Source organism: Scyliorhinus canicula, chromosome 1 (assembly GCF_902713615.1).
Source record: "Scyliorhinus canicula chromosome 1, sScyCan1.1, whole genome shotgun sequence".
NCBI lineage: Eukaryota > Metazoa > Chordata > Chondrichthyes > Carcharhiniformes > Scyliorhinidae > Scyliorhinus > Scyliorhinus canicula.
Genome location: NC_052146.1, coordinates 136,271,199 through 136,283,434, shown reverse-complemented (window position 1 = coordinate 136,283,434; position 12,236 = coordinate 136,271,199). Strand labels below are relative to the sequence as shown.

The window sequence follows — 12,236 nt, the reverse complement described above, 5'->3', positions numbered from 1 at the left end:
GTGCATGGAACAAAACCAGAAAAGACAAAAGGAACGTTTGCCTGTATCAAAGAAGTTAGAATTCAAAATTAAGCTCAGCACGCCTCGCTTTCACAGAGTCTCTGTTTGGGGTATGGTGCCAGAATTATTCCAGGGCTGAAAGGGTAGAGTGCAGACTGGGTAAATATCCAGGGACCCGGGTTTAATTCCGATGACTGTGTGGGAATGTAGAGTTTTCACTTTCTACCCATGTCTGTGAGGGTTTCCTCCCCCAGTCCAAAGATGCAGTTTAGGCAGATTGGCCATGCTAAATTGTCCCTTAGTGTGCAGGTTAGGTGGGGTTATGGGGATTGAGCCTAGGTAGGATGCTCCTTTGGAGGAATGGTGCAGACCCGATGGTCTGAACAGCCTCCTGTACTGTAGGGATTCTATGAAATATAAATTGCTTTCGCGATTAGTCAAGGATTGTTTGATCCAAATCAAAGTGTTTAAAATGGTCTGATACTGCAAATGGAGAAATAATAAAAATATTTAGGGCAGCATGGTAGCACAAGTGGCTTCTGGGTTTGATTCCCCGCTGGGTCACTGTCCGTGCGGAGTCTGCACGTTCTCCCCGTGTCTGCGTGGGTTTCCTCTCACATTCCAAAGACGTGCAGGTGAGGTGGATTGCCCATGTTAAATTGACCTTGGGTGTCCCGGAAAAAAAGTTAGGAGGGGTTATTGGGTTACGGGGATAGAGTGGAAGTGAGGGCTTAAGTGGGTCAGTGCAGACTCAATGAGCCAAATGGTCTCCTTCTGCATTGTCTGTTCTATGTTCTAAAATGTGGGATTTTTTTTTTTTTTAAACTGGAACATTAAAATTTGAACTGGACCATTTAGGATTGCTAGATCAGTAAACTATTTCCCCCCCCCCCCCCCCATACAAGAATAATGGAAATCTGGAACTTGCTCCCCAAAAGTCAGTGGGTGCTGGGTTAATTGAACTTTGCAGAAAGGATCTGGAACAAAAGACAAGTAGACTGGAGGCTCAGGTCAGCAGAGATCTAATTGAATGGTTCAACCATTTCAAGAGGTTGATTGGCCTATGTTCCGAAGTCATTTGTATCCAAAGTGCTAAAAACGAAGAGGAAGAAAAACACGACAGAGCATGTACATTTGGTGAATTTCATTTTCTTCCATATTTCAAAAATTGAAATACGAACAGCTGCAACTCGTGTTAAAAGATCCCACCCAGATACATAGTTGAGCACTAAGCATACCAACACATTCATCCCTTTTTTCATGAGGATACAGGTTGAAAATCCTCTCTCACAAACCCTTGGGGCCAACTGCATTTTGGTATTGACATTTGTGTTTTCAGATCCACCACATATACATCTACAAATACTTGGTTGCTTCGCCTTTTGCCAACACACATCCAACTTTTTTAGCTTGTGTAGTATATATTATATTGCTTTATCATACAAATTAGCTGCATTGCCAAAATTAACTGCAGTCTTTCAAGGAGAACGTTCAGTTTTTGGATGTACAGATAAAGGATACTCGCCCTGTCGTAAAGTTCCAGATTTATCCTTATATATTATCTCTACTCCAGGAGACAGTATTTCCCCATTTAAAAACCTAGTTCATGTATTGTGCCATTCCAACTCTTGCATCACATTAATTGAATCTATGGTAAAAAGAAAATTTGTTTGAATGTTGCTTAGCAACATGCCTTTACTGATCACATCATTCAAAGTGTATAGGGCAATTTCTGATGTAATTACAACTGAAAGGATCCCCAAACGTTAGATAAGATTTTCACATTAATTGAAGTAATCTAAAAGAAAAATAACTGGTAAACAGGAAGCTCACTAGCATGATCCACAACCACTTATTTTATATTCGTACAATTCGTTGACTAATCCAATACTGTAAAATATATGCACTAAATTTTCTCTGCACAAGAAACTGATATTTTGCACCTATTTTACACTAGATTCATTTATTCAAGCCATTATTCTGCTGAAGGCAAGTCCAACTAAAGTTTGAGAGATCTCAGTGCTCCCCTCTCAAGGGCAACATAAGGAAATGGAATGGCTGTCTTCATTATTCATGACTCCTATCCATTTGGCTGGCCAGATGGCTTATGCTTGTGCTAGAATAATTGTTCCACATTTTATTGACATACTTGAACAAACCAAATACTTCTTTTTAAACCCTGTAATGATTCTCTTCTTCAGAAAGTGAAATTGCAATTATTCGAAAGAGCAAAATATATCGAGACAGAAACCAGCATCCCTCTTTAAAACTGCTTGGATACGCACCTGAAGTGCCATACCCTACAGGACTATGCACCAGGAGCCTAAAGAAAAAATGGCATTAGGCTAGATGGCGGTTTGCTTTTTTCCAAACAATTTAAATTTTAAAATGTTGTCTTCTGAATTAAATATTATAAATCAGAAATGAGCCTCATTCACACACTAATCAATCGCCAACAAAATTGAATACAACACAACCCCTATGAAAGCATGGAAGACTCAGCCTGCTAGTTAGCAAAAAAAACATGCATTAATAGAGATGCATAAGCTCTTCTCCCCACCCACCCCATCCCCAAACAGAACCATATTCTTCCATTCTGGGATTACAAAGAATAGCAGTTACTTTTGGATTTATTTTTATGTATGTTAAGCACTTGGTTTATTTGCAAGCTTATGGAAAACTCATTTATGGAATTCAGTAGGAAAAATCCAAGTATAACATAACTTGCATTTAATACAAGGTCCCAAGACACTTCACAGGGGCACAATAAACAGCAAATAGAACAGAAAAGGTTGGGTAAAATTGCAATCACTGAGACACCAATGTCAGAATCTCTCAAGTTAAAATAAATTTGATGTCGAATGAATCCTGCATTAAGAACACTGGAGCACAATAGTTTTTGCAAAAATAGACATCATAAAAAGAATGACCTGTCTATAATTCAAAATGTTAAATGACAAATCATGTCAGATGCATTCGTACAGGTCAGATGCATTCATACAATTAACATGCAATGTGCTGATATGGATTCATTGGGAATTTCTCCGTGAAATGGCATCCCAAAGCATCAAAAACTATTAGCGGTTTCCAGAAAGATAAAAAGATACAAAATGCTTGCTAATGAAAGTTTATCGGTTCGGAGAAGCTTAGTGTCAGCATCAAGCACACATTTTTAAGTCACAGCAGACAGGAAAACCTCTCTGCTCCATTAATGCTAACAGTCTGACATTCTCCTCCTTCCGCCCCCACACCCACACCCCACTAGAGATCAGTCTGAACTGATATATTAGAGATGGGGACCATACCCACTAAGAAACAAGCAATTTGGCTCAAAGCTCCATCAGTGTTTCACACCGACTTCGCCCAGATAATTTTGTAACACAAATACAAGTCACAGATCATAGTACAAATTAGATCAGGAAAGCTTGTCACAGATTTTTTTTTTTAAAGTACTGCAGAACTGCATTTTGCATATCAACCAAGCACAACTAACCAAACTAAGTGGCATTGCCACTTTAAACAAATGATTTATGCCTTTAGTTTACTTTGCAAACATTTGAAATCCACTTATCCTCACAAAAGCCCAAACATTAGTTAGTAAATATATTAGAAAATTCCACTGCAGTTTAACCTACCCCATTAATTTGAAAAACACCCACTTCCCAAAATATACAAGTAACCAATATACCAGGGGTTCGAAAATTCTCTAACTGCAGTTTTATTCCATTAATGTGCCACAAGCTTCTTCATATCATGAATGTCCAAGATCTTTGTTCGAAAACCAAAGCAAATATGCCTAAAGATAGTTGATCAACTAATGCAATTGTCTGCTATCAACCTACTACCAACCCCCCACAAACCATATAAACTGCAAATTAAATAGATTATATTTGAATAGGTTTTAAATATTTTAACTGTGTGGCTGGTTCAAAAGCAGAACAATTTAGCAAAACTGATTCTGAGCGTCTTCTTTGCTTTGAGACAACCGGTGGTCATGAAGAATGCTGTACCAATGCAAATTTTCCATCAGGTAATTGCTCCTACATTCTAAATATCTAAATTGCTATGAGTGATTTAAAGGCAAGATTAGAATTGTTTTTTCACATCACGAAGACAGTTACAGCACCATGAAGTAGGGCCAAAATACAAGAAATAGTGCTTTCGTCGATTAACCTCTCATGGTTTTTTGAGTATCCCTCATTGAGATTTGTCACCCCAAAAAATAACTGTCAGCTTGTCGATCATACTAACATTTCATAAGTCAGAAACCACTGAGGTATATTTAGCAGCAGTCAAATATCCCTCCCTCCTCTTGCTTGAAAATGGCAGCCGTGAGGGGGTGGATGGCTGAAAAAAAGATCAAAATTTTTCGTCGTTTTCCAGTTTTATATTGTACACAATTCGGGGCTGTCTTGATGGTGGTAGTATATCGGGCTTCTATTTGTAAAGCTGCAGTAGGTCCAATAGCAATGAAGCAGATTGCGAAACAAAGACTGAATGAATTCCCCAGGAAGCTGCACCTTTAACACCCAATAATAATCGTCACTTTTATTGCCATTGTCTAGCTTTGCCACTGCCACGCCACCCCCTCCCCCGTTCCAATACCTGGGGTGAGCCGATGTGCTGACGAGCTCTCTCCGCCAAAGGCCGCCGGCTCGCTCTTCAGGTACTTCTGGGGCGACGGTGCCCCAGCGCCGGGCCCTGTTAAAGGCATACACCTCCTCCGCTTGGGGGACTGGGACTGAGGGCTGAGCAGCGCGTCAAACTCGACACTTCGTTTCAGTGTGGCCCCGCACGCCATGATCCGCCGACACAACGCACACTGCGACCGAACTCCCCAAATAAAAAACCCCAAAAAAGGGCGAGGGCAGGAAGGCAACGCAACGTCCGACCGCTCGGTGGGGTGGGGAGAGAACTCGCCGACCTCCGCGCTTCGGCTTCCCGGGGGGGGAGGGGGAGGAAGAGGGGAGGGAGGAATAAAACGCAGCCCAATCAATCGAACCGTTTGATATTTTTGGTAATAAAAGGTAAAAAGCTCCAGAATGGCGGAGTGAAGCCGCCCTGTTTGTGTGACGCTTCTCCCTCAGCCCCCTCGCAGCTTTCGCTTTTCAAACAGCAATGGCGTCTCCGGCCAGGCAACCAGCAAACAGCCTGACTATCATTAGCGTCACAATGTGGACACCTCCACTCACTGCCACTGCTGGGGGAGGACCACTCAACTCAAGCTGCAACATGCTCCACTAAATCTACCCAGTGACCAATCTCTCATCAAAACTACTCTACATCTTGCACAAAAATGGAACACATTTAATATTGCTTTGAATGCGTCGAAGGAGACACATTGCACAAATATAGTTCGCACGGGGTTCACCTTAGTTCATTTATCGAAACGTTTATTTCTTCATTTAAAGAGACAGTATCCCCCTTTTTTCTGCAGGCCTGCTCTGGCCGAGGTTCAAAATGAAAAGTCGTCAACTCCACCAGCTTTTAAAGTATGATTTCCACCCATCCTTTGGAAGTGACATTCAATTTTATTTCCAAACTAATAATTGGGGGAAGTTGCAAAAAATATTTTTGGTGACGAAATAAAACGTACATGTTTCTAAATGTGGACAAGTTAACTTACCTGTAAAAAGTGTTTGTTTTGCATGTGTTTTGTAAGAAATACTGTTATACATCATTTTGAGATTTTCTTTCTCACTTTTCTCCATTTATTTTCTGAAGTGATCAAGCAAGAATGTATACAATCCCCTCAGCAGTCAGCATCTCTCCAATAATATCCAAATGGTGACTATTCAAGTGTATATCACAGCAGGCTGTCCAATAATGGAGTCCATCACAACCAAGCCTATCTTGTCCTAAACCAACATTTTCACCCTCCCATCCTGAATCTCCTGAGTACAGTCAGAACCAATAACTTGTGGTTGTTGCTTTAAAATATCAATGGCATCTCCAGCCAGTTAATCATCAACTTTAAACATGACATCAATTTAGAAGAGCAACCATTGCTCCTCACTATTTTCCACCCTCCAGCTGAACTGTAGTGGAATGTGATACTAATTACATTTATTGCTCTCTATATTAGCAATTCCATGTTTATGTAATTAGGTCAGACTATTGGTGAACAGAAATCTACTACTGCAGTAGTCTACTGAGCACCCTGCCAGAGTATCAGGATGCTACACATTGGATTTTTAATAAAATTATTGTATTACTGATTCTACTTTCTATTAGAACAATACATTTCCTTATTTCCTTACAAGTTAGGTTTTGGTGAAATATCCTTTTAGACACAGAAAAGGTAAACACAAGAAAGGTCACAGTTTTCACCTCTGAATTGAATTAAGAGGACAAAATTGACTTTGAATAATATACTGAAAGAATATATGTCTCATTTACTTGAATCTCAGAAAAAGGTAAAGATGCCCTTGATGAATTTCTAGGTTTCGCTCAGTTGACAGGGCAGCTGGTTGTGATGCAGAGTGAGGCCAACAGCGTGGGTTCAATTCCCGTACTGGATGAGGTTATTCATTAAGGCCCATCATCTCAACCTTGCCCCTCAACTGAGATGTGATCCTCAGGTTAAATCACCACCAGCTATCTCTCCCCTTCAAAGAGAAAAGCAGCCTATGGTCATCTGGGAATATGGCAACTTTATTTACAGTATTATTCTGTTAAATGTATTGTTTACAGTTCATGTATCAGCATCATGCTTGAAATTATAATATTCCTATTACCCCTTTCCATTTGAAGTTTCAGATAGGCAATTTATTCAGAATTTATTTCAGATTTATTGGATGGATTCTTAAAAAAAGTGTCCGATCTATAAGGAAGATGAGATGAATCTGTCCAGTTATAACAAGAAGGTAGCACACCGGTTTTCTAGAAGGAAGTCATTAGACATGACATAAAAACATAAGAATTAGGAGCAGGAGTAGGCAATTCAGCACCTCGAGCCCGCTCCCCCATTCAATACGATCATGGCTGATCTCATCCTGGCCTCAACTCCACTTTCCTGCCTGTTCTTCATACCGTTCAGCCCATTATTAATTAAAAATCTGTCTATCTCGTCCTTGAATTTACTCAATGTCCCTGCATCCACAGCACTCTGGGGCAGTGAATTCCACAGATTGGCCCACAAAAGGAAACATCTGTTCTACAGCAACTTTGTCAATACCTTTACAAATTAAATGTATCAGAATTCCACATATGCCTTTGAAATGTTAAATGTATGCAAAACTTATGGAACCCTGTTAGATATCTAGCGTTGTTTTAGTGTAAAGCTATTTGATGCACAGATCAATTATGAAAAGGAAATTAAATCAGTAGATTGTCAAATGGCTTATGTTCATAATCTATCCACTGGCAAAATTGAGTAATATCATGTTTATATGCCTAAAAGACATGCATTGATATCCTTTCAGTAAGCCAGCATCTTTTTGAAATAGGCTGCTTTCCCCTTTGAGGGGGAGTGGTGATGATTTAACCTAAGGATCACCATACCTCAGGTGAGGGGTAAGATTGAGAAGATGGGGCCTTCATGGCTGGATAACTGGTTCATGAGCAGAGGAGGCCAACAGTGCACAATTTCTGTACTGGCTCAGGTTATTTATGAATGGCTCGCCTTCTCACATTGTCCCTGACCTGAGGTGTGGTGATTGTCAGGTTAAATCACCACCAGTCAGGCCCCCCCCCCCCCCCCCTCCCCTTAAAGGGAAAGCAGTCTTTGGTCATCTGGGACTATGGTGACTTTATTTATATTTGAAATAAGGCTGTGCATATATTTGGATGGAAGACTTAACATGGACCTATCCATGTCACATACCATGTTAAAAGATTCTCTTAATATTTCTGATAAAAATTTGCTTTTTCTTTTTATTATTTTAGAAAAAATGTAACACTACTCCTTATTTGTTGCATTTCATTGGTCATGTGTTGCCTCATTCCTTATTTTAAAAAATCATTTAGTAGTTTTAATAAACATGATATAGTCCCGTGTGTTTTCCCCCTTTTGGATGGACAAGAGAATGTGATGGGTAGACTCTGCAATCTCCAATGCAAAATTCTGCAGTAAAAAATGACTAATGAATGAATTGTTGATGTATGTCAACAGTATAGTTATGATTAATATAGTAGTATTCCAAGATTTTTAATTGATCTGTAAAATCATCGCACAATGTTTCTTTTTTATTTAAGAAGGGTTGCAAGGATAATCCGGGTAATTATAGGCCAATGAGCTTGACTTCAGTGATAGTGAAATTGTTGGAAAAGATTCTCAGAGATGGGGGCTGGATTCTCTGTTTTTGGGACTATGTCCCCACGCCATCATAAAAACTGTGGCCATGCATTTTTTTTTTCATGTTTCATCCCATTCTTTATTTTTTTTTTAATAAATTTAGATTACCCAATTATTTTTTCCAATTAAGGGGCAATTTAGCGTGGCCAATCCACCTACTCTGCACATTTTTGGGTTGTGGGGGCGAAACCCACGCAGACACGGGGAGAATGTGCAAACTCCACACAGACAGTGACCCAGAGCCGGGATCGAACCTGGGACCTCAGCGCCATGAGGCGGTTGTGCTAACCACTAGGCCACCGTGCTGCCCTACATCCCATTATTGAATTAAGTTCACAGGTAGGCACAATACATTAGACAGAACAAGACTCCAAATGTTCAATAAAGTAATATTTTAGGTTGCATCTTTCATCGTGCACAATCATAATGGACGAAGGTCAGAAGACTGCCAGTTATAATGTTATAATATGTCTAGACCGATCTCCTCTGGGGTTGAAATGCCCAGTTCAGCCAATGTAGGCCTGAGTTCTTGAATAACGTAGCGGTAGATGTCTTTGTGATGGCCAGATTTTTCCTTCACTGCTTCTAGGATGCGGATTGCACTAGTTAGATTGTTTAACCTACGGCATGCTCTCAGAGCAGCGTCACGAATTTTGAGTTCAGGTATGAGGTCGTATTCGATAAGGGTGGTCATTCCTTTTCTGAGCTCCCAGGCATCAATGTCAGGCTTGTTGAAGTACGTTACCCAGCAAGCATCAAACTCCTCATCAGTTGCCTGCTTGTCATGTGAATGCCAGTGTGAAGGAAGGGGTGCCGGTGCTGGGTGCCCTCGCCGGGCTGCCGTTGTCCGCCTCCACGTGGCCAGGCCGGTGCCGCTGTACCGGAGCACCGCTCGGATCATGCCGCTGGGGTGCGTCTGTGTGTGGGTGGGTGGCTGAGAGTCTGAGGGAGAAGCGCCGCTGGCACCACAGAGCACCTGTGGCCTTTCATGACAGAAATCTGGCATGAAAGGGCCACATATTCATAGTTTTAGCTGCAGATACGGGCTCCCGCAATTCCGGGTCAGAGGCCGCACATGCGCACGGCGGCGACCTCCGGCGGCCACGCCATGCTACATGGCGGGCTCAGACTCAAACTCAGAACTGGACCTCCCAAATAGTACCCCTGATTGGCCGCTCACCCATCCTTGACTGCCTGCCCAAAAAGACCGTGGACCCCTATGAGACCTCCCCTGCCCTCCGACCACCCCGCCCCCAACTGTGGCGGCCGCGGGTGGGTCCGCAGCCACCACGCTAGTATCCTGACCGGCAGGACCATAACTGGTCCATGCCGTTGGGACTTCTGCCGGTCAGGGGCAGAGAATGGCGGAGCGGGCCTCCAGCAATGGCCACATGTAGGTGATACGCAGTGCGGCGTACTCTGCGAGTACGCTGCTTTTCGGGACCCGGAGAATTGGTGAACCGCCGCTGGTTCTCCGCCCCGGTGCTGGGCACGATTTTGGCATCGGTGGGGAGAATCCAGACCAGGATCTATGCACATTTGGAAGTGATTGGTCTTATTAGTGACAGACAGCATGATTTTGTACGAGGGAGATCACGTCTCACTAATTTGATTGAATTTTTTGAGGTGAGGACAAAAATGATTGACGAGGGAAGGGCTGTGGATGTTGTCTAAATGGACTTTAATAAAGCATTTGATAAGGTCCCACATGGCAAGCGGTGCAAAAAATTAGATCATATGGGTCTGGGGTGAACTAGCTGGATGGATTCAGAACTGGTTTGGCCGTAGAAGACAGAGGGTAGCAGTGGAAGTGTGTTTTTCCAAATGGAGATCTGAAACTAGTGGTGTTCCGCAGGGATCAGTACTGGGACCTCTGCTCTTTGCAATATATATAAATGACTTGGAAGAAAACGTAGCGGGTCTGATTATCAAATTTGCAGATGATACTAAGATTGCAGGAATTGCGGATAGTGACAAAGATTGTCAGAGAATAAACCAGATAGAGATAGGCTGCAAAATTGGGCAGAGAAATGGCAGATGAAATTTAACCCGGACAATTGCGAGGTGATGCATTTTGGTAGATCCAATTCAGGTGGGAGCTATAAAATAAATTGCAGAACCATCAGGAGCATATAGACACTGAGAGATCTGGCATGCAGGTCCATAGATCCTTAAAAGTGACAGCACAGGTGGAAATGGTGGTAAAGAAAGCATATGGCATGCTTGCCTTCAAAGGATGGAATATTGCGTATAAAAGCTCAAAAATTATGTTACAATTATATAGAACGTTGGTTCGGCCACATTTGGAATACACTGTCCAATTCTGGTCACCGCACTACCAGAATGACGTGGATGCTTTGGAGAGAGTTCAGAAAATGTTTACCAAGATGTTTCCTGGTATGGAGGGTATTAGCTATGAGAAGAGATTGAATTGTTGATCTTTTATCTGAACCACAAGAAGCGAGTACGCTCCTTGTATTGGACAAATCACCACACAACCAGTATGTTAGTTCAATTATTGTTTATTATTAAACACAGGCTTGGTTCTATGCGTAATAATCTACACGCAGCTACTTATAAAACTACACCTAACAACTATAATGACCTTTACTTAACTTCCAAATGACCGACTCTGTGCAGGTTAGATAAGGCCTTTATCTGGATCCTCACGTGTGTCGGCTGGTTCGTCTCGGCTGCAGCTCATCCTTCAGGTAGCGATCGCGGGTCCTTGAACTTAGCTGATCGATATGCTGCAGTTGGTCGGAGCAGATACCGCTCCCAAAAGAGGCCGAATGCTGGTTACGCAGTTCTTCTTATCCCACGATCTTTCGTGCTCTTTGGGTGGTCCCAACTCGGGATCCAATGGAGCAATAGGGTTTCGATCAGCCTAATCGATTTTGGCCAATTAGGAGCGGGCACCTCGGTGGCTGATCGAGTCCTAGCTGCTATTGTCCACGACACGTATGCACTCCCATATAAGGCCCCCCCCCCCCCACCCCACCCCCCCACCCCCCCCCCCCCCCCCCCCCCCCCCCGAGTCTGCTACTGTCGCTACATTTCGATCTGTGTCACATTGTCCTGGGGAAATTGGTGATTAACCTTTAGCAGGTGTGAGTTTCAGTTAGGTCTGGTTTCCCTCTGCGCAATACACAGGGGCTGTGTACCGCCTATGTCCCAACCTGACCAAAATTCCCATTATCCTTTGCGAGTGGCCATTTTAGATTGCCATATATCCATCCTCTTGATCCTGAACGCGAAGCGTGGTGGATCACAGACTCAAGCCCATATCTGCCCTGCTTTTCCAAGTCACCTGTTGGTCAATTCGGGTCCTACTCTACTCCATCCTAAATGCATTGCACAGTTTTACCTAACTAATTCATTATTACATACATTCATCTAAGTTAAATCATTATTACCTAAAATTTCATCTTTAAATTAAATTCATTTACAGACAGTTCCTTTCTAAGCTAATCTACTCTCATGCTGCTTGCTCATACATTTAAAGAACTTATTTACAACACAAAAACTTTAAACCAACTGCATCCTATTTCATTCTACCTATCTTACCAGTAATATAAAGGCACAGATTGTTTATTTCTTTAGAGGTTGTTTATTTTCGTTCATGCATTCGTTCATGAGGCATACATTCTCAGGGTACCTTCTTATTGAATTCCAAAAAGGGGAGCTCAGACCGTGTATATCTGTGGGTGGGACACTTTTGCCTTTCATTTGCGGAGCTGGTATGTGAGGACGACAATATATATTACCGCACTCAGGAGGAGGGCCTCGACTCTGTAGGAGAGGGGGTTCCAATTTGCAATGTCTTCCCACCAGGTGGGTCTTGGTGTCACTTCCTAACAGTTGTTGGGTGGTATCCTGACTGGTGGTGGTTTCGGTTCGTCGGGTGGTAGTGTTTGGGGCTGGCTTATGTTGTATCCTA

At 42.4% G+C, this 12,236-nt stretch overlaps 2 protein-coding genes across 2 annotated transcripts in view; both read right to left on the bottom strand.

Annotated features, from left to right (window-relative positions):
• The window catches only part of akirin1 (akirin 1), a 29,624-nt gene extending 24,467 nt beyond the window's left edge, over positions 1 to 5,157 (bottom strand). Inside the window, exon 1 of the mRNA XM_038800784.1 lies at positions 4,606 to 5,157. Within this exon, the coding sequence (XP_038656712.1) occupies positions 4,606 to 4,801 (196 nt within the window). The 5' untranslated portion in view covers positions 4,802 to 5,157. The remainder of the gene's footprint in view (positions 1 to 4,605) is intronic.
• Positions 5,158 to 8,756: 3,599 nt separating this feature from the next.
• On the bottom strand, positions 8,757 to 9,197 carry LOC119967793 (cytochrome c oxidase subunit 5A, mitochondrial-like). Its single transcript, XM_038800796.1, has one exon. It carries the CDS (start codon positions 9,195 to 9,197, stop codon positions 8,757 to 8,759), a length of 441 nt encoding a protein of 146 aa, XP_038656724.1.
• Between the last annotated feature and the right edge of the window lie 3,039 nt (positions 9,198 to 12,236).